Source organism: Amphiura filiformis, chromosome 4 (genome assembly GCF_039555335.1).
Source record: "Amphiura filiformis chromosome 4, Afil_fr2py, whole genome shotgun sequence".
Lineage (NCBI taxonomy): Eukaryota > Metazoa > Echinodermata > Ophiuroidea > Amphilepidida > Amphiuridae > Amphiura > Amphiura filiformis.
Genome location: NC_092631.1, coordinates 60703887 through 60726960, shown reverse-complemented (window position 1 = coordinate 60726960; position 23074 = coordinate 60703887). Strand labels below are relative to the sequence as shown.

The 23074-nt window shown below is 36.2% G+C and overlaps 1 protein-coding gene across 1 annotated transcript in view; it reads right to left on the bottom strand.

Moving 5' to 3' along the window:
* Positions 1-22981, bottom strand: part of LOC140150299 (uncharacterized) — a 37121-nt gene extending 14140 nt beyond the window's left edge. Inside the window, exons 1-20 of the mRNA XM_072172307.1 lie at positions 22898-22981; positions 22490-22643; positions 21658-21771; positions 20172-20288; positions 19450-19554; positions 18616-18726; positions 18205-18315; positions 17970-18080; positions 16010-16120; positions 15769-15879; positions 14577-14687; positions 13020-13130; positions 11955-12065; positions 11139-11249; positions 9642-9752; positions 8838-8948; positions 6555-6671; positions 4613-4723; positions 2878-2991; positions 870-980 (exon numbers count right to left, since the gene is read on the bottom strand). Of these exons, the coding sequence (XP_072028408.1) occupies positions 870-980; positions 2878-2991; positions 4613-4723; positions 6555-6671; positions 8838-8948; positions 9642-9752; positions 11139-11249; positions 11955-12065; positions 13020-13130; positions 14577-14687; positions 15769-15879; positions 16010-16120; positions 17970-18080; positions 18205-18315; positions 18616-18726; positions 19450-19554; positions 20172-20288; positions 21658-21771; positions 22490-22643; positions 22898-22981 (2248 nt within the window). The remainder of the gene's footprint in view (positions 1-869; positions 981-2877; positions 2992-4612; positions 4724-6554; positions 6672-8837; positions 8949-9641; positions 9753-11138; positions 11250-11954; positions 12066-13019; positions 13131-14576; positions 14688-15768; positions 15880-16009; positions 16121-17969; positions 18081-18204; positions 18316-18615; positions 18727-19449; positions 19555-20171; positions 20289-21657; positions 21772-22489; positions 22644-22897) is intronic.
* Between the last annotated feature and the right edge of the window lie 93 nt (positions 22982-23074).

Here is a 23074-nt window from a genome sequence, read left to right as displayed (position 1 = left end):
GGAACGTCAATTGCACCAGCTCGTCATGGCCGTTGGTTCATGTAAGGCCGTCGGTAGAAGGAAGGCGTTGGTGAAAAAAAAATTTGGTGAACAATGGACTATTTTTTACCCAGGGTGACAGAAAAATGGGAGAATTGTATAAAAATTATTAAAAATTGTGAATGAAATTTTGTGTTTTTATGTTGGTACCACCTATAATCCTTTTTTTTTTTTTGGTCTTCACTTTTTCAAACCATGCAAAAAAAATTTGGGTCAACAAATTACAACTTCTGTCAGCAAAAAATATTTCCGTCAGTACATTTACAAGTTGTGCCCCCTCGGTTCCAAAATCCTGGCTACGCCACTGAATTGCACCCCCCTTCCCCCAATACAATGTTGGTCAATGACATGTCGGCAACAGACCAGCAAGACCCCTCCATTGATTGATGGGTGGGGGAGTGTGGCATAAAGAGGGGAGTGTCTGCTTCAAATACATGGCAAACCTGAGTAATTCAAATGCGGGGGTTGTGATACGATGATCATTTTGAACAGAACACGCAAGTGTGCCAACTATTAATTTTGATTGTTGCTTGTGACGCTAGCTAGCTTATGACAAATGATAAAAACACATTCCTTTACTCTCCTCATTGGTAGTCACAATTCATCGTCTGCATCACAAACTGTTGAATCTGAAAAGCTGCCTTGTACGATTATATTAATATTATTTATCATTGTTGTTATTTTGTTATTTCATATTGTTATTTTGTACTTCAGAATGCTTCTTTCTTTTATTAATGAACATGTGATACATGACAATAATAAAAAATCCTATAAAGCAACCTTTTGAGATATGACAGTATGGGATGCAGACGACAAATTTACAAACTTACTTGTTTGACAGTTAGTTCCTGTGAATCCATTGAAACATTGACAGAAGTATATAGTCCCTTGAATGACGCAGTTTCCGCCATTAAGACATGGGCTGGATATGCATGGCGAACCTAAGAACAAATATATTATACTATTTTTATTTATGATATCTTTATATAGGAAGGGTTGCTATTAACCAGTGTGGAAGCTTTGCTTTCCATAATAGGCCCTCTTTTTGATATCATCAGGGAGGATGGGCCAGGGGGTACAAAGTACAAATGACCATACAGGATGTGTTGCAAACATGGGTAGCATTTTCAGCCTTTTGGTATATCAATGACCCCTTTTTCTAGGCCAATTGGTATATGGATGGGACCTTTTTTTCAAAAAGTTTTTGGGAAAATAGCCACACTTTTTTTAAATTTTCCCAAAATTTGGGGAAAATTTGTAAAAATTAAGACAATTTGTGCTAAATTTGGCAACATTTTTTAAATTTTAGTATACTGATGAATCCAAATTTCTTTAAAAATTGATATATTGATGGGTCAACTTTCAAATTATCAGTGACACACCCCTACCCAAACCAAACTTGAGTACCCCCCCACCCCAGGATTGGGACAGTCTCACATGACATAGCATGGACATTTCTGCATTTCACTCACTTAATCACTGCACAAATTTGGTGGGGGAGGCATTTATTAGGGCAGGGCATTAAATAGGCACAATACAGTAATTTATTGTGTGTCGCATCTCAAGTTGAGAGTAACGCCATTATGGATTATGACAGTTTCAAATCATGCATGCTAACCTAATCCTGCAGGCCTTATACAAATGCATAGAGGTGTGATTTTGTCCGTATGCTGGTGACGCCACCACCAGCGTTCGAAATAGGGCCGGTCAGCCGGCCATTGGCCTGTAACTTTTTGGCTTGGCTGGTAACTTTTCTGACTAGCAGTTTAGTTGCAGGCCCGGCTGGCCAGTAACTTTTTAGTTACAGGCCCGGCTGGCCTGTAACTTTTTGAGGCATATTTCTAACACTGGCCACTACGTAAACTCACTGATGGGACTCTCAACTTTAGACAAGACATATTATAGGTTGAAAATTATTAATTTAAACTTCAACACTACTTGTTTATTTCGCTTACCGGGAGCGCTTTCGAGGAACTTCCTTGTCATCAGCTGATGTTGTTAGCTCTGATGTTTTCTTGGAAATGGCTAAGGACCAACCTGATCAGGTGACATCACACTTGATGACGTCACCGAAGTCGGAAGTTTCCTGCCCCTGGTGCCGCTGGGTTTGATCAGGTTGCCCCACACAGGATCTAGTTCCAATCCTGTGTCTCGGTTCAGTGAAGGCCCCTGCTGCTTGATCTGAATAGCTTCCAGGACCCTCCTGGGAAATTCTTTTGTTTCTTTCTCCAGTACTTTTACGTTGTCCCAGTCTATTTGGTGCGTGTTCTTGCTCGCTTTTACATGTTCTCAGGTTGGTCCTTAGCCGTTTCCAAGAAAACATCAGAGCTAACAACATCGGCTGATGACGAGGAAGTTCCTCGAAAGCGCTCCCGGTAAGCGAAATAAACAAGTAGTGTTGAAGTTTAAATTAATAATTTTCATTGTTATTACCACTACGTATGAATCTGCAATTCTATATATTATAGGTTATTTTGTATGCAATCCACAAGGGTGTAGGTATCCCCACCTTATAAAGCGAGTATACCAGAACACCTCAGTAAAACAATGAGCTATTGCAGTTGAAATCCATACCCTACACCAACATGACCTTAATCTCCCACCGGGGGGGGGGGTGTACATTTCAAATTGAGTCAATCAGGTAACCCCTTTTGAAATTAAGATCATGTCTTCCAAAGCGGATGTGTGGATTTCAACTGCAATAGCCCAATAATGGTGTTTATTTACCCAACTGACAGGCTTAAATTAACTACAAAATAGTGCACACAGCTCATGACAAATGATGCTAACATATTACTTTACTTTTCATTATAAATAAATTACAATGTACCAACTTACTTGTTGTTTGGCAGTTGATGCCTGTGAATCCACTGAGACATTGACAGAAATATGACGTCCCTAGACCTATGCAGGTCCCACCATTAACACATGGGCTGGAAGTGCATGGTGAAGCTAGAAAAAATATATTATACTATATTAGTCACATAATAAACATAGTCAAGCATTCACTTGTATTGTCTATTACAATCTCTGACAAAAAACAAGTGCAATATTGATTCTATTCTCCCTCTTATAACACCAAGGGGCGAGCAAAAGAAAAGAAATTGTAAAAAACTTCAAAAAGAAATAAGTAAACATGCAATGGGTTCCTATACAATTTTTTACTCAAAGTACGACCACGACTGGTCAGTCGAATAATGCTTTGGCTTTTAACTTTTTGGATTCCCTTTTAAAATGTTTTTTATTCCTTTTTAAAATGAATTTTACTGAAGGCATAATTTCTTATACAGTGTTGAATGTTTTGTATGTATTGGTATTTATCCACCTGCGGTGATATGGGAACGGCATGGTCTTCTCCATTCTCTAGTCTGGTTTTTGTGTTTTCTTTTCAATCATTGTGCTTAAAGTTTGTATGTTTTTAATGGTTGCAATAAAGATTGAAATGATCAAATAAAATATTAGCTTCAATGTGGGTGTTTCTACTAAGACTGTGATTTACTGCAAATTTAATTGAAAGTTGAAACTAAGAGTCCTGCAGGACAAGAAATGTTTTATTCTCTGACCCCAAAAATTCCCTGTGACTTCTGAACAGACCCAACTGGTCCTGATAAATTAAATTAATTAAAGGCCTATTCAGTCTTATTTGGAGCATTGTAAAAATCATCAAAATTCAGATTTTGGCATCTTTGCTAGTGTCATAGATGTGCTAATATAGCCTGATCGGCATGGTTAGATTCACTTCTGTGTTATGCTCACAAAGTCGTACACGCTTGCGTACATAGCACACTGTACGCAAAAAACCGTCACGCTATGTCAAGCTGTATTCATTCATTTAAAATTTCTACTGTAGTTGATGCAAGCTAAAGTGAAATCATCCGGTCACTACTCAGCGTTTTGTAAGATAATGGTATCATTAACTGTGAGCCACCATTTTAGATTTTAGTTTTTGATACAGGATTACATTCTATACTATGATCAGCTCCTAATAGGTGGGACTCATAACATCGAAATTTGATCACAGTTGGGCGCTTCACCTATGAAAACTGCACTTTGCGTATTGAGTGACATGATGCACTTTTATGTGGAGTTAAGTTCGGACTTCAAAAACGCATGCAATAACAAAAACAAAATCATTCTCGCCTATTACAAGCGTAACATAGTATGATAGAAACATTACATTACACTCCACAAAACATGTTTTCTACACTTACTGGGTAGCCGCAAAAAATGATCTAGTTTTTGAGGGTTAACTCATTATGGATTATTAAAAATGGTAGGAAATATATCGAGGGTTGACAAACAGAAGGCCTTAACTCACTTTTGGCCATGTTGAGATTTTGGTACCAAAATAATCTGTAATACCCACAGATTCTTAAAATCATAAGCCTTAACTCAATTCAACTTCCTATTGCATCTATAGCACAATAATACTTGGTCACATCTCAATGCAAAAATATTATTTTACTCATTTTTCTCAAAAAGGCACTTTTTGAGTTAAGGCCTTCTGTTTGTCAACCCTCGATATGTGTGGTAATACAGAAGTCTTGTTACAAACACACACTGATAGACTTACGAGTTTCACAGTTGAATCCAGTGAATCCATTTACACATTGACAAGTAAATGATGAGCCTTGAATAGCACACACCCCACCATTAAGACATGGATTCGGGTTGCATGGTGTTCCTATTATGAAAATAAAACATAGGAAATTAGATATAACATTAAGTCATAGAGTTATTTTAGCATATGCATTCAGATTTTGGGCAGACATATTTCCTATTTTCTTTTACTACCACTGAAATCAAAATAAACATAAAAAAGTGAAACAAGGAGTAAAATAAAGAATCTAGTGTTACTGTTAAAGTATATTTTCTTTCTTTGATTTATTATTTTTGAAACATTACTGTTATTTTTTTCTGGAATAGCATTAACTGGACATATAGTAACTTACTTGTTTGACAGTTGGTTCCTATGAATCCATTGATACATTGACAGAAATATATAGTTCCTTGGTTGACACAGTTGCCACCATTAAGACATGGGTTAGAGCTGCAAGGTGAACCTAGAACAAACAAGAACGAACCCACATACTTGCTTAAAGATTAATTGTACATTTTGACTTTGGCAGACATATATCCTTTTCCCTATACTAAACTAAAATAAAGACTAAAAAAGTAAAATAAAGAGTAATGTTTCTGTCTGACATATGTTGAGTCTGTCTGGGGGTTTCAGCTTTATTGAAACAACATAATTTTGACATAAATATGTTTTAAAGTTATACTAAAAAGAATCATGGCGAAAGTGTTTCTACTATACATTCATGCAATTTGTTCATTTTGAAATGTTTGAGCTGATTTTGTTCTGGAATATGGATTAGTTATAATTAAATAACAAAATGCAATGACTTACTACTTGTTTGGCAGTTAACGCCTGTGAATGCATTGATACATTGACAGAAATATATAGTCCCTTGGTTGACACAGTTGCCACCATTAAGACATGGGTTAGAGCTGCAAGGTGAACCTACAACAGAAAAAGAACCAACAGGCTTACTTATAAAGACTAAATGTGCATTTCCAACTGTCACACATATTTCCTATTCAACTTTACAAACTAAATCAAAATTAAAGATTAAAGTAAAATAAAGAGTAATGTTTCTGTCTGACATAATACTGAGTCTGTCTGGGGTTTCAGCTTTATTGAAACAACATAATTTTGACACAAATATTTTTAAAAAGTTTTACTAAAAAGAATCACTGCAAAAGTGTTTCTTCATTCATGAAATTTATTCATTTTGAAAAGTTTGAGCTGAATTTATTCCGGAATATGGATTAGTTATAATTAAATTACAAAATGCAATGACTTACTACTTGTTTGACAGTTAGTTCCTGTGAATCCATTGATACATTGACAGATATATCCCCTTGTCCCTTGGTTGACACAGTTGCCACCATTAAGACATGGGTTAGAGCTGCAAGGTGAACCTAGAACAACAAAAAGTATCATATTACTTAAGAACTTGTCCAAGTTAACATTTAGGTTTATACTACAACAAGGACTGGATACAATCTACTTGTGCCTGATTATTAAATTCACTTTTGATTATACTAGCCACACATTTTTGGCATTACCCATTGACACATTGGCAAGTGAATGTTGAGACTTGGAAGACACAAAAACCACTACCAAGACATGGGGCACGTTAGCGCAGCGGTAAGGGCTCCGCCTTGTAATTGGTGGATTGCAAGTTCAAGCCCCAGTGTTGCCATCTGCAAAGGACTTCGCAAGGGAAAGATTGAATCCTGCTCATGTTTATCAACCTAGAGTACCAAGTAGTTTCATATCACACTTTAAGAATGTCTATTCTTTGTTCAATGTGTGCACAGCATGTGATAATTTCAGTTTTTACTAATTCTAGTTTTCCTTGAGCATATTGTCAGGAATGGCATGTTTTTCCCATTGTTTTTTTGGAATATGGAATAGTTATCATTAATAAAGTAACATGTTAACTTACTTGTTTGGCAGTTGGTTCCTGTGAATCCACTGATACATTGACAGATATATCCCCTTGTCCCTTGGTTGACACAGTTGCCACCATTAAGACATGGGTTTGAGTTGCAAGGTGATGAAACTGGAACAACAAAAAATTATCGTATTACTTAAGTAAATACCTTGTTCAAGTTAACGTTTAGGTTTATACTAAAAAGTCTGGGTACAATCTACTTGTACCTAATTAGATTCAGTTTTGATTACATTAGCCACACATGTTTGGCATTACCCATTGACATTGGCAAGACATAAAACCTACTGTTAAGACATGGATTTGGATTGTATAGTGTTCCTATTATTGAAAACAGTGTGATATAGACATTAAGTAGGTATATCACCTCAAAAATAATCGCAGAAGAAACACGTTATTTAATGTTCCTACATTATTGAGCTTTATTAAAGCATCAAAAATCAAAAAACAGAATTGAAATCGGTCAATGCATTGTGATGTAATGTCAATTTAAAGATGCTCGTAGATGGAATGAAATCCTGCCACAAATGGCTGTAATGACAAAATTGGCACATTTCGAGATTTTGGACGCTTGCTTGAAAAAGCAGCGTTAATTTAAATATCACATGTTAAATGGCTATCTTTCCTGACTTCGTTACAGAAAACAAAATTAAAAAATCTATCATTGAATAATTATAATAAATTGACCAAATATACTATTTTAGCAATTTCGGCCAATCTGCTGACAAATTAAATCTCAAAAAATGACTAAGTTCAGCTAATTAATATGCAAAATTGATGCCAATAGAAAACCATACATGATATAAAGGTGTGGTTTTTTTTGCACACATATGTATACAAAGTTCTTTCAATTGATAACAAAAAATACACAAAAAGTAATTAATTACGCAAATTAGGTAATTACAGCTAATTATGTATTTATGATATTATTATGCAAATTAGGCATGAGTAATTTTGGGTTTTTTTTCAATATTTAATGAACGTCTGTTCATTCATCATAAATCTTTTAAGTATGATCCTGTTATGAGGTTGAATAAATGAACTGCAGTTAATTATTTAAAAACAATACAAAAAAAATAAAAAGTTTGACATTTTGACAGTGTCTGGAATATAATTTTCATTTTTACTGTAAACATGGTATGTGTCACCATTACTCAAAGCCAAGTCCGAAAAGTAAAAATAAAAATTCAGTTGCAATGAGACTTTAAATTAACTTTTTGTCATCTGTATTAACGTGGGAGGACAATCGGTAAAAGGAACATCCAATTTACTGTACCGCGTATACAAAAATAGTATGGCCTTGGACACAAAGATGAGTATTTCGGCTAAATGGTGGTAGGTCCCTTTATTTCAATAGGCCTAGGCCCTATTTTACTGATTTATGAGCGATCTTCAAAAATCCATAAAAACAGGCAGTAGCTCTTAAACAAAACAATTTTTAATTTTTGAGGACCCGATGTTAGCCTCGGAAAGGCTTCACACACCATATATTAAAAATTTAAACAATTTAGATGACTGAAGCATATGAGGAAATTCATTTATTGACATGGATGTTTTCTAAAATTGGCCAAATTTGAAGCGCGCCCTTTTCAATTCACTGTTATGCTTGCATGCACAGTATAGCAGAATTATTGTGCAGCCACTGTGACATACCTACATTAAGGACAAATGCAATTGTTCCAATGCATTACCTTTTAAAGGAAATCATCTCATAATTGAAATTTGAACGAAAGGTATTACAAGCTACAACTTGATTGATGGACTTTGCTGGGGATTGTCTTTTCATCGTTGCTGATCCCAGCTCTGGAATGAGCTTCAAGTTTATATCAGAGAGGCTGAGTCTCCATTTTCAAAAGTCTGCTCTTTTACATTATAGTGTTCTATGTTTTGTATGTTTCAGAGTGCATTTTGTCAAGTGCTGGTTCCTTGTAGAACACTTAAAGTGCTCATTAATAATAATAATAATAATACCCTTTTTAAGAGGGTTGAGCTTTTGGTTCTCTAGCAAGTGCCATCTTCAGCCTCTAAAGATGGCAAACCCTAAAGTAACAAGTAAAGTAAGGGATTTTGCTGGGGAGTTTGCTACTCATGTTTATCAACCTAGAGTACCAAGTAGTTTCAAATCATACTCTCAAAATGTCTATGCTTGTTGAAATGTGTATACAGCGTGTGAAAATTTCAGTTTTTCAACAATTCTGGTTTTTCATGAGCATATTAAGAGGATTAGCATGCTTTTACCATTGTAAAAATTTTATATTTGGAATACGGATGACTTACTTGTTTGGCAGTTAGTTCCTGTGAATCCATTGATACATTGACAGGAATATGAAGTTCCTTGGTCGAGACAATTTCCACCATTAAGACATGGGTTAGAGCTGCAAGGTGAACCTAGAACAGCAAAAAACAACATCATATTACTTAGACCTCACCAACTGTAAATTAAACCTAAGTTAACTTTTAAGTTTAGTTTACAGGGTACTGGGTACAATCTACATGAATGCATCTAACTACTCACCATTCAGAAAAATACAGCACTCAATTTCTTGGATTCAAAATATATTATCCTGTTTTGCTAAATAAAACATAACTAAATCCTAATCCATCAGTAACTGGCAATGAAAGTAAAATTGTAATATTTGGTAAATTTTTGGAAATAAAGACCAAAAACATGCGTTTTTAGGGTGTTTTCATATGCTGTGACAATTAAGCCCAATAAAGACTAAATTCAAGTTGTGCATCCAATCTTTTGGAAAACATATTTTCTAATCTTTTTCATAACCAATTATCAAAAATAATATAAGATATTAAACTTTTGAGCTAACTTGTAGCCAATACTAAAGATTGTAAATGCTTAGATTTGGTGACTAGAATTGTAAGAAAACAGGCAAAATTGCATGATTTTGGCCCATTGTGAAAACAGTAAAATTAATTTATATTGCCAATTAGAACTAAATAAAGCAGGATTCGGATATAGCTATATGTTTCATTTTACAAAACAAGATAATATTTTTTTTATTCCAAAAATTAGTGCTGTATTTTTCTGAAATGGGAGTACATCTAACTTTGATATGTTAGACATACGTGTTTGGCAGGTGAATCCAGTGAATCCATTGACACATTGACAAGTAAATGCTGAGCCTTGCAAGATACAAAATCCACCGTTGGAACATGGATTTGGATTGCATGGTGTTCCTATTAGTAAAAACAGCATGTTACAGACATTACAGATGAGAATGATGGTTTCTTATATGAAAAGACCAGGGGGGCACTCGACTTTGCAAGTGATGGGGATGTGCAGACAGCAGTTCGATACTAGGGGTCTTTCGGTGAGAGCCTAGACACCGAAAAAGGGGGGGGTCTTTCAGTGAGAAGGCCAAAAAAAGGGGGTCGTTCCGTGAGACTGGGGAAAATTTTACCACAAATGGGGTCATTCATATCAAGTTGATACAAAATTTTCATAAATTTCTGAAAAATTTTGAAAAATCAGAAGAAAAATAATGAAAAAACGTGGTCATTCAGTGAGAGATTATTAGAAAATTTCCCAAAATTGTAGAAAAATAGGGGTCTTTTGGTGACAGGAAAACAAAAAAGGGGGGCATGGGGAGAGAGGGAGTTCAGTAAAACAAAAAAGGGGGTCATTGGGTGAGAGGTAGTTGAAAAGTGGGGGTCAATGTGGCCACACATCCCCGTCGCCCATTTTTAGTGAGTGCCCCCCCCCCGGCTGAAAAGGAAGTTAGATATAAAGTTTGGAACATTAATTAAGCTTAAGCACTACCAAAACCTCATTAACCATTATGATTCCGGGCATAGAATAGCTGTTATATGTAGCATATGTGATATTAACAACAACAGGGGTCAGGTGGTTGTCCCAGACAGGGTCCCTGGGACAACATCCTGACCCAACCCCCTCCCCCAGCAAGGGGGCAACACAACATCTTCTTGTTTTACATTATATACACCTGTGATGTCACCAGAGGTGTCTCAACACCACTAGCAACAACAAATCTTCAGAGCAATAACATTCGCTGAAGATGTCGGTTGAGCCGGTGAAAGCGCTTTGGTGAATGTATCAAATTTGAGTAGCATTGAAGTTTAATATTGCCTTCCATGAACACATTCTTCAAGAAAAGCACATCTAGAAGATGGACAGTCCAAATTGACACAACTAAAAATAGTGTGCTACGCACAGGCACAACACCTAGACGTTGATCCACAAGCCACAGCACACTTTACAGGTTGTCGCTGACCACTACGGCCCCACATCATTCCATAAACCATTTAACAACAAATCAGGGACTTTGCTGCTACAAGAGCGCACACCCTAGACATTCCACAATTAACCGCCGCAACAAGGATCAGCTCCCCGAGTTTCGTACAGGTTACAACGAGACAATTAGCAGCAAGTTCCTTGTCCAGGGGAATTTCAAGCTAACTCAATTTTTCCACGAGAGCATACTAGGCACCGCCAGGGTTCCAACCCACAACCTCTTGCTCCATAGTCGAACGCCTTAACGATTGAGCTAACTTGACTGCTTGACCATTGTAAAATTTTCTTTATTTGGAATACGGATAACTTACTTGTTTGGCAGTTAGTTCCTGTGAATCCATTGATACATTGACAGGAATATAAAGTTCCTTGGTCGAGACAATTTCCACCATTAAGACATGGGTTGGAGCTGCAAGGTGAACCTAGAACAGCAAAAAACAACATCATATTACTTAGACCTCACCAACTGTAAGTTAAACCTAAGTTAACTTTTAAGTTTAGTTTACAGGGTACTGGGTACAATCTACATGAATGCATCTAACTACTCCCCATTCAGAAAAATACAGCACTCAATTTCTTGGATTCAAAAAATATTAACCTGTTTTGCCAAATGAAACATAACTAAATCCTAATCCGTTAGAACTGGCAATGAAAGTAAAATTGTAAAATTTGGTAAATTTTTGGAAATAAAGGCCAAAAACATGCGTTTTTAGGGTGTTTTCGTGTGCTGTGACAATTAAGCCCAAAGACTAATTTCAAGTTATTCATCCAATCTTTTGGAAAACACTTTTTCTAATCTTTTTCATAACCAATGATCAAAAATAATATAAGATATTCAACTTTCGAGCTAATATGTAGCCAATACTAAATATTGTGAATGCTTAGGACTTGTGCCAAGTCTTAGAATTTGGTGACTACAATTGTAAAACAGTCAAAATTGCATGATTTTGGCCCATTGTGAAAACAGTAAAATTAATTTATATTGCCAATTAGAACTAAATAAAGCAGGATTAGGATTTAGCTATATTTCATTTTTCAAAACAAGATAATTTTTTTTTATTCCAAAACATTAGTGCTGTATTTTTCTGAAATGGGGAGTACATCTAACTTTGATATGTTAGACATACGTGTTTGGCAGGTGAATCCAGTGAATCCATTGACACATTGACATGTAAATGATGAGCCTTGCAAGATACAAAATCCACCGTTGGAACATGGATTTGGATTGCATGGTGTTCCTATTAGTAAAAACAGCATGTTACAGACATTACAGATGAGAATGATGGTTTCTTATATGAAAAGACTAGGGGGGCACTCAACTTTGGGAAGTGATGGGGATATGCAGACAGCAGTTCGAAACTAGGGGTCTTTTAGTGAGAGCCTAGACACCAAAAAAGGGGGGTCTTTCAGTGAGAAGGCCCAAAAAGGGGGTCTTTCCGAGAGACTGGGGAAAATTTTACCAAAAATGGGGTCATTCAGTGAGACTGCGAAAAATTTTGGGTCAAAAATAAAAGTTGATACAAAATTTTCATAAATTTTGAAAAATTTGAAGAAAAAAATAATGAAAAACAAGGTCATTCAGTGAGAGATTATTAGAAAATTTCCCAAAATTGTAGAAAAAATAGGGGGTCTTTTGGTGACAGGAAAACAAAAAAGGGGGTCATTGGGTGAGAGGGAGTTCAGTAAAACAAAAAAGGGGGTCATTGGGTGAGAGGTAGTTGAAAAGTGTGGGTCAATGTGGCCGCACATCCCAGTCACCCATTTTTATTTTCCCTGGGACAACATTCTTCAAGAAAAGCACATCTAGAAGATGGACAGTCCAAATTGACAAACTAAAAATAGTGCGCTACGCACAGGCACAACGCCTAGACGTTGATCCACAAGCCCCACATCATTCCATAAACCATTTAACAACAAATCAGGGACTTTGCTGCTACAAGAGCGCACACCCTAGACATTCCACAATTAACCACTGCAACCAGGATCAGCTCCCCGAGTTTCGTACAGGTTACAACAAGACAATTAGCAGCAAGTTCCTTGTCCAGGAGAATTTCAAGCTAACTCAATTTTTCGGCACCGCCAGGGTTTCAACCCGCAACCTCTCGCACTATAGTCGAATGCCTTAACGATTCAGCTAACTTGACTGCTTGACCATTGTAAAATTTTGTTTATTTGGAATACGGATAACTTACTTGTTTGGCAGTTAGTTCCTGTGAATCCATTGATACATTGACAGGAATATGAAGTTCCTTGGTCGAGACAATTTCCACCATTAAGACATGGATTAGAGCTGCAAGGTGAACCTAGAACAGCAAAAAACAACATCATATTACTTAGACCTCACCAACTGTAAGTTAACTTTTAAGTTTAGTTTACAAGGTACTGGGTACAATCTACATGAATGCGTCTAACTACTCCCCATTCTAGAAAAATACAGCACTCAATTTTTTTGGATTCAAAAAATATTATTCTGTTTTGCCAAATGAAACATAACTAAATCCTAATCTGTCAGTAACTGGCAATGAAAGTAAAATTTTAATATTTGGAAATAAAGGCCAAAAACATGCGTTTTTAGGGTGTTTTTGTATGCTGTGACAATTAAGCCCAATAAAGACTAATTTCAAGTTGTGCATCCAATCTTTTGGAAAACACATTTTCTAATCTTTTTCATAACCAATTATCAAAAATAATATTAACGTTTTCAATCCCATCAATTGAAAACCAATTTAACCCCTGCAAATAAATGCTGTGGTCCCCGTTGGTAAGGCCTATTGTGTGAATTTGTGTACTGTTGCTAAGTCGCGTGGTACACAGGCGATGTTATGCATTCTGATCATTTCTTGTTTCGTCATTATTTTGTCAGATTCAACAAGACTAGGTTGTGTTTAAAAAAAATTCTTTCCCACCCACCACTCCCTTTGCAATTTTTCATATTGAGAGTATGGTAGTGGTGGTGCAGACAAATTCATAAAGAAAATTTTAAGTTTCTATGTTAAAGTTAAAGAAGCAATTCTAACGTAATTGATAGAGCAAAGATTGGGTCACGATATTCGTGATTTGATGATTGGTTTGGTGCAGTCGTCTAATTCCTTTTGAGAGCGGTAAATTGCTCAAATCATGAAACTCTTGATAGGTGCCTTCCTTTGCTATATCAATCAAGAACTTCCCTGCGGATAGTTGAACTTCATCGTGTAAAATGTACAACTCAAGCGGATTCTCTCTCCTTGGGTTAATAAAGCATATAGTTAAATGTTATCTCATATGTTATAGCTTTTCAAACAAAAAATTAAAAGAAAAGGACGAGATAGCTGTAGTTGATTAAAAATACACACATGTCTAACCCTGTCATTTGAAGTGAGCAATGCTAAAGGATTAGCATCAATTAAAATCCGCTGGCAGATATTTTCTAATTTGAAACATATATCTATTTAAGTATGGATAAGTATGGATATTAAACTTTTGAACCAACTTGTAGCCAATACTTAAGATTGTGAATGCTTAGACTTGTGCCAAGTCTTAGAATTTGGTGACTACAATTGTAAGAAAACAGGCAAAATTGCATGATTATGGCCCATTGTGAAAACAGTAAAATTAATTTATATTGCCAATTAGAACAAAATAAAGCAGGATTCGGATATAGCTATATGTTTCATTTTACAAAACAAGATAATATTTTTTTTATTCCAAAAAATTAGTGCTGTATTTTTCTGAAATGGGGAATACATCTAACTTTGATATGTTAGACATACGTGTTTGGCAGGTGAATCCAGTGAATCCATTGACACATTGACAAGTAAATGCTGAGCCTTGCAAGATACAAAATCCACCGTTGGAACATGGATTTGGACTGCATGGTGTTCCTATTATTAAAAACAGCATGTTATAGATATTATGAATGAGAATAATGGTGAAAAGGAAGTTAGATATAAAGTTTGGAACATTAATTAAGCTCAAGGCATACCAAAACCTCATTATCCATTAGAATAGCTGCTATATGTAGCATATGTGATATTAACAACAACGGGGGGTCAGGTGGTTGTCCCAGATAGGTCCCTGGGACAACATCCTGACCCAACCCCCTCTCCCAGCAAGGGGGCACCACAACATCTTCTTGCTTTTCATCATCTACATCTGTGACATCATCGGAGGTGTCTCAACACCACTAGCAACAACAAATCTTCAGAGCAATAACATCCGCTGAAGATGTTGGTTGAGCCTGTGAAAGTGCTTTGGTGAATGTATCAAATTTGAGTAGCATTGAAATTTAATATTGCTTTCCATGAACACATTCTTCAAAGATGGACAGTCCAAATTGACAAACTAAAAATGAGATTGAGATCATCCTAACCTAAAATGAGATCAACTTCACCCTAACAAACAAACCTAGTACCATATCCTTGATGTCAAGGTACTGAACCAAACAAATACAGGGAGTGACCACAGGGATTTTCTTTAGAAAATTAAGATTTTAGAGGCAGATATTGTAAAGAGCAAAGCAGAGGTAAACACATTGTAAACCTATAAACCTAAAAAAAAATTAACTTTAACAAATGGTCTCAGGCACTTCAGGAAAAAGAGGACACAGATTACCATCTTGTTGATATCATCCAAGAAAGTGCAATGAAGGTAGCAGTAACTCTTCACAAAGAAAGAAAGAAAGTGCAAAGATCAGCATCAACAAATGGAGCGAAGCATGTCAATACAATCTTATACAAGTTATTTACAGCATGCCTGGAAAGCATATTCCAATCACTTCATGGACAAAAGGGGTGTCAACATCAATAGAGAGAAGTTCAACTATCTTAGATTTGCAGATGATATAATCACCACAACAGAGAGTCTGGAAGAAATTCAAAACCATTTGCAGGGAACTCACTGAAGCCAGTAAGAAAGATGAACATGCAGAAGACCTTTAAAGCATTAAGAGATGCAATAACTTACTTGTTTGGCAGTTGACGCCTGTGAATCCACTAGAACATTGACAGAAATATATATTCCCTTGATCAACGCAGTTTCCACCATTAAGACATGGGTTAGAGCTGCAAGGTGAACCTATAGAACAAAAAGAAAGTCCCTTATCAATAATGGCCTTATCAGTTTAAAACTTTATTTATACAATACAAGGTACTGGGTACAATCTACTTGTGTCTAACTAGATTTGATTTTGTTATGTTAGACATACGTGTTTGGCAGTTGAATCCAGTGTATCCATTAACACATTGACAGACATATGAAGAGCCTTGATTGTTACATGACCCACCGTTAAGACATGGATTTGGATTGCATGGTGTTCCTATTGTGAATAAGATCACAGAAAAGATACAACATAGAGCTTATTGACAGACACATAGCCTACTTGTTACAGATGATCATAATGCATGTAGAAGAAACACATTTGTGACATGATCAAGGGGAATGAGTCACATGTTGGCCCTGGTCGAAAATGAGTTTTATACATGTTTCTAAAGAGGATATTTAGAGCTTTCAGAAACTCAAAACCCCATGTTGATCGACTTTTCTTTGTGACGTTACATCAATTTATCAATTGCTGAAAACAATATAAAACAAAAGAATTTAAACACTTTCTTTGCCATTATCTCAAAATCAATATTAGTGACATTCGACTCATTTCCCTTGATTGTGTCACATTTGTATAAACACTCAATCTCGTTTTAGATTTAGAGAATAAAGAATTGTTTTGATGCCAGCAATATATCTATCGGCTGATAGAACATAGGATATACCATTATTTTAAGTGAAACAACAAGCTGGAATTTATAGTCATTCGTACACAGTTCAACCTTAAAATCATGTTGGGATGTAATGTACATCCACTCTTTTATCAGCTATTAAAGTCAAGCTTCAATGGGTCTCATAATACATTAAAATACAATAACGGCATTTACAGGGTCTCCCATCAAAAGCGGGTTGCAAAACAAAGAGATGTAACAAGAAACAAATAAAGACATTCCAGAGGTGACAAGTGGAGAAGTCAGTCAATCATGCATAGTATGAAAAGAGGAAAGACACCATTGGAAGGTGGAGACTCCATCACAGGCATAGGCAGAGACCCCCCCCCCAATATTTTGCCAGGGGGATGGTCCATACAATCATCCCTCCAATGTTGACGCCTGTATGTGGGTTTCTGAGCAAATTAACCTCATATTTGGCCAATTTAGCCCCAAAGTGAAAAATTTTGCGAGCTTCGCACGAATGTATTCCACTTTTGCACAATATTTCAACAATTAAGTTTCAAAATGGCAAAATTTTAAAGGTCGCTGCATTCGCTAAACTTCAAGAATTTTTTGCAACCCCATCCCCCCAATGTCAAAAAGAAATCTACACAACTGATCACAGGAGAACTTGCCAAGCTATTCACCAGCTGTTTACTGAGTAATATGAAAAGAGGTAAGGCATCAGGAACAGATAATGTGATAATAATTGAGACAATCATGGAAGGAGGAGACTCCATCACAGGAGAGCTTACCAAGCTCTTCACAGCTCGCATAATGTATGGAAAAGTACCAGAATGGTGGAAAGAGGATAATATGATAACTCTCTTCAAACAAGGAGACAAACAAGACCTCAAAAACTACAGACCCATCAGTTTGCTCAAATGTGTACAAGCTTTTCACAAGAATCCTAACCAACAGACTGGAAATCACACTGGACAGCAAACAACCCAGAAATCAAGTAGGCTTCAGAAGTGCATATTCTATCACAGACCATATACATACTATCAATCAACTGAAGGAAAAATGTCACAATATAACCAACCTCTGCATGGGCTTTATAGACTATGAAAGGCATTTAATTCAGTTGAAACACAGTCTGTGCTGGATGCATTACATCAACAAAGGATAAGAAAGCAAGTACAGAAATCTACTGAGTGATATACACAAATTGCACAATTACAGAACTCTTCACAAAGAAAGTGCAAAGATCATTCAGCCTAGAATGTATATTCCAATCACTTCAGTGGGACAAAAAGGGTGTCAACATCAATGGAGAGAAATTTAACTATCTCAGATTTGTAGATGATATAATCCTTGCTCAGTAAACTCTCTGATGCTAATAAGGAATGGGGCTTCAAGATGAACATGCAGAAGAGCAATGAACCATTAAGAGATCCAATAACTTACTTGTTTGGCAGTTGACGCCTGTGAATCCACTAGAACATTGGCAGAAATATATAATCCCTTGATCAACGCAGTTTCCACCATTAAGACATGGGTTTGAGCTGCAAGGTGAACCTATAACAACAACAATGTCCCATATCAGTTGACTACATCAGGTTACATTTAATTTTACAATACAAGGTACTGGGTACAATCTACTTGTGTCTAACTAGATTTGATTTTGATATGTTAGACATACGTGTTTGGCAGTTGAATCCCGTGTATCCATTGATACATTGACAGATATATGAAGAGCCTTGATTGTTACATGACCCACCGTTAAGACATGGATTTGGATTGCATGGTGTTCCTATTGTGAATAAGATCACAGAAAAGATACAATAAAGAGTGCATCAACAGACATAGCCTAATTGTCACCTAAAATAATTAATTCAACATGAAGCATGTATATGCGCACAAGTTCCAGGCATGACAAATTTGACGTGCTACCACATAACAAATATGCACACATCCTTTAACTTGCGTTCGCATACAAGCTACTGTAAAAGTATGTATTCATCCCAGTTTAATGACGGTTGGCTCCTGTACAATGGTATAAGAAAAGCTGTTGATTTAAAGAGTACAGCAACTGAAATAAGACATGACTTACTTGTTTGACAGTTAGTTCCTGTAAATCCAGTAGGACACCGACAGAAGTAGGTGTTGATTTGCAGTACACAGTTACCTCCATTTTGGCAAGGATTAGGGTTACATAGGTTACCTGTCATCCAATGATTAATGAGAAAAATAATATCAAAATAGAGAAAGCATTAGTAAGATCAGGATATCACAAAATACATCTGTATGACACAATCAATAGATAAATTTTAATAAAGTCTTTTTCTTAAAATATGTCAAGAGGCTGAAGCAAAAAACTTTGGGTCTGCAAGTTTCTTCAAACTCTTGCAATCCTGGGCCAGATATATCATTTAATCTGGTTGGAACATGCATTCAATATCCATGATTTATGGTTCAGTTGCTCTATGAAAAAGGATAGAAATCCAGGCCCAATTACTGATAATTACCCCCTTTGGCTAATTTTACTACCAGCTGGCCAAGCCCATCCCAATGATAAACCACAGTGGACAAACCAATAGATAGAAAATTGTTATGTAATAATGTTATTATGGAACCTGTTGGCACACTTGTCACACCATGTTGATAGCTCTATAATAGAGAATCAGCAGGGGATAATTGGAGGGATTAGTGGTTTTGATTTTTATTCCTTTTTCAGAGAGCAACTCAAGTATATGTTGCCGGCCTGGTCTCTTTTTTCCCATGTGTGGTGTATAAAGAACATACAATTCAACAAGGTCATCATCTAGCATGCAGAGTACCACAAGAAACTTAGGTCTTTACTGCTCTGAGTAACATATATCAATGAAATATTGCTATGAATTCTTGCTCCAAAACTATATATGTTAGGATAAAAACTATATCTTACTTTGATCACAGTTGGTACCAGTGAACCCGGTGAAACATTGACAGGTATATGATGTGCCTTGACTGATGCAGTTTCCGTGTTCACACGGATTGGGATTACACACATCTGAAATGACGGTTTGGCATCAACAAGAGAGAAGTTAATAATGTAACACATATGACCCAACACAGGTAAATGAGGCATATTGAGGGAAGTAGCAATGTTGACCTGTTCATATTACTGTAACCTGGATTAATCAATGAACATGTTGATGTAATGAATAATTGAAAATCTTTTTGTCTGACAACATCAAATACAAGTTACTAGTAGGAGAATTTTAGTTCCAATTGGTTTAGAAATTAATGGAAAATTAAAAATAAAAGCAAACATCTAATTTTCCATACCACTTTGATGAAATTAATCTGTCCAAGTTCATCTACAACTATGGTCAAAATGTTTTGGGACACTTATAGAAAACGTGCACTATATTACGGCCTTATTTCCGTAATTTGTAACGTGATGAACTGGAGGTTTCTTTGGTGTCAAGCCAAACATCCCAATCCTCTCCCTTCCCCACCAATCAATGTTGGGTGCCACTATAGGCACACACAACCAAAAAAGTAGGATTCAACATTGACCAGGGGAGTGGGGGCTTATTTACATAACCATATCAAAACTGTTCCAACACTTTTGGCCAGCATTGTAGGCTGTCAATCAGGTCACACACGTAATACACAACTTACTTGTAAACTGGCACTGTGTTCCAATATATCCTGCTCTACATTGACATGTAAACCCTCCTCCATTATTGGTGCTAGCACATGTCCCTCCATTCTGACATGGATTAGGAAAGCAAGGATCTACAAGTAAACCACAAGGATTATATGAGATTAGTGACATCATTAATCTATCCTTACATTGATTAATTCCTAGCAATGGGCTATTCCAGTTAAAAACCATTTACCCTTGGCATGGAAGACATGACTTTAATCTTCTTCACAGGGAGTGTGAATTTCAAATGGAGTTACCTAAATGAGTGATTCCATTTAAAATCTATGCTGCCTGTGTGGGAGATTAAGATCATGTCTTCCATAGGGGTGTATGGATTTCAAATTGAATAGCCTATTATATCTTTCAATTTAGGCAAGCATTGATCTAGATACAGGCTCAAATGCAAACATTGGATCTTACTTAAAGAGCCCAGCAGCCATGTAAATCTACCGGATTGTTTTATTTCCAGAATTGGATGATGGTATTTCAGCATTTAAAGAGGAATAAACATTTTTAGGGGTTAATACCCTTTGCCATAGCCTATTTCCGGACGAGCCCCCATAAATGTTCAGTGCTGCACGCAAACCCTCAGCCACCTGGTCAAGAGTTAAATCAATTTTTGGGAAATGGATCTGTTACCCATTTACTTCCCTGGACCAGAATCTTTAGTTGAATGACCTATTATCACATCAATGGATCCAGGGGCATAGCCATGATTTCTTTTCAGGGGGAGGCAAGGTGACTTTCAATAACATGTGACAAAAATGGCCTAAACATATTTAAATCCTACAGGGATTTTGGTAGTTGTAGGTCAATTATTTTTTGGTGATATTTGGTGAGTGTGATGGGTGTAAGTGGGTGTGAATGTGTGTTGCAGTTGTGTAAATGTGAGTGGCAGCTTGTATGAGCGAGCAAGGAAGGTTATTTGCATTTGAAGTGTCTTTGTTTAAAAATATTGTCAATTTATATTTATATGCCATTTATTATTTAGCTTATGTATTTTTATATGTGCAATGTATGTAATTCAGCCTTTGGCTGCGAAGTGCATTTTTTCTAATAAACCTTGAATAAAAAAAAAAGGGTACAAGATGCTCCACAAGGGGCAGATCCTCCTTTCCCTCACCCTCTACTGAACAGATGCATTTTAATTTGGCATTCTTGTCCATAATCTCATACAACTCATGGGTACCAATAATTTTAATACAGCCTGCAATATCGCATTAAGAAAGTGTAGAATCCTCCAAAACACCAAAGAAATATTGAATAATATAAAGTATAGTTTTAAACATCGTACAGTACTAGCATAGATTTTATATTTGAATGAATATTCACAATTTCAGAATTTACCAAAAGGATTTGAGAGATTCCTTCATTTATTAATAGTAATTCTATGATGAGTAATTTTTTTTTAAAGGAAACGTTTCTATAAAACAAATGTTGTAATTAAACTGCACTTACTGTTTTCACAAAGTAGCCCATAGTAGCCATTGATACAGTTACATGTAGTAGACAGACCACCTTGCATTACTATACATATACCATTATTCTGACATGGGCTTGGGTTGCATAAATCTGTTAGAGCACAAAGAAAATCACAATGACACGTTAGATTTGTTTTATTTCATTGTTGTGTTGATTCTAGCAATATGCAGAAAGAAACAGTAATTGTTGGATATTTGAACATTCCAAACATTACAAGATATGAATTTTTCATGAATATTTATTTAGATTTTGGTACTGAAGCTTGTTCGGCTTATTATAATGAGCAAAAAATGAGACTCATTCATGACATCACATATTGATATAGAATGGCATGCATGCTGTTAGACGCAGCACTTACGCTAGTTGCGCATTACGTAATGCATGACTGGCGCATGCTTATGTCAATTTATGTGTGCATACATTGGGACTTTACTGGCATGTGCAGTAACAAAAAATTAATGCTATGCTATAACTATAAGCCAATCAGAACCCCACTTCCATGTTATGCTATGTATACTCTCAAAATGTAAATGTGCTGTTCTGTTCTTCTCTGTCAGGAAGTGTCGTTTCACACACACAAAAAAAGATTTCACAATTTATTTATTTTTAAATTTAGGAACCAAGGAAATATAAAAAATAGAAAGAATCAAATTCAGGATAAGATTTCTCACACCAATGTTTGGAACATTGGATTAAACCTTCAAAGCCATATTAAAACAACATTGAAAGCTATGTGACATGGAGGTGCTGTTCATCGTCCCTGGAGGTATGGGGTTCAAATCCTTACAGAGTATAGTTGTACACTTACTTGTCTGACAGGTAGTCCCTGTGTATCCATTGAGACAATTACATATGAATTGCACATTACTTGTCTGACTGCATATGCCTCCATTGTGACAGGAGGTCTGGGGTTCAAATCCTACAGAGTATAGTTCTACACTTACTTGTCTGACAGGTAGTCCCTGTGTATTCATTAAGACAATTACATATGAATTGCACATTACTTGTCTGACTGCATATACCTCCATTGTGACAGGAGGTCTGGGGTTCCAATCCTACAGAGTATAGTTCTACACTTACTTGTCTGACAGGTAGTCCCTGTGTATCCATTGAGACAATTACATATGAATTGCACATTACTTGTCTGACTGCATATGCCTCCATTGTGACAGGAGGTCTGGGGTTCCAATCCTACAGAGTATAGTTCTACACTTACTTGTCTGACAGGTAGTCCCTGTGTATCCATTGATGCAATTACATATGAATTGCACATTACTTGTCTGACTGCATATGCCTCCATTGTGACAGGAGGTCTGGGGTTCCAATCCTACAGAGTATAGTTCTACACTTACTTGTCTGACAGGTAGTCCCTGTGTATCCATTGAGCCAATTA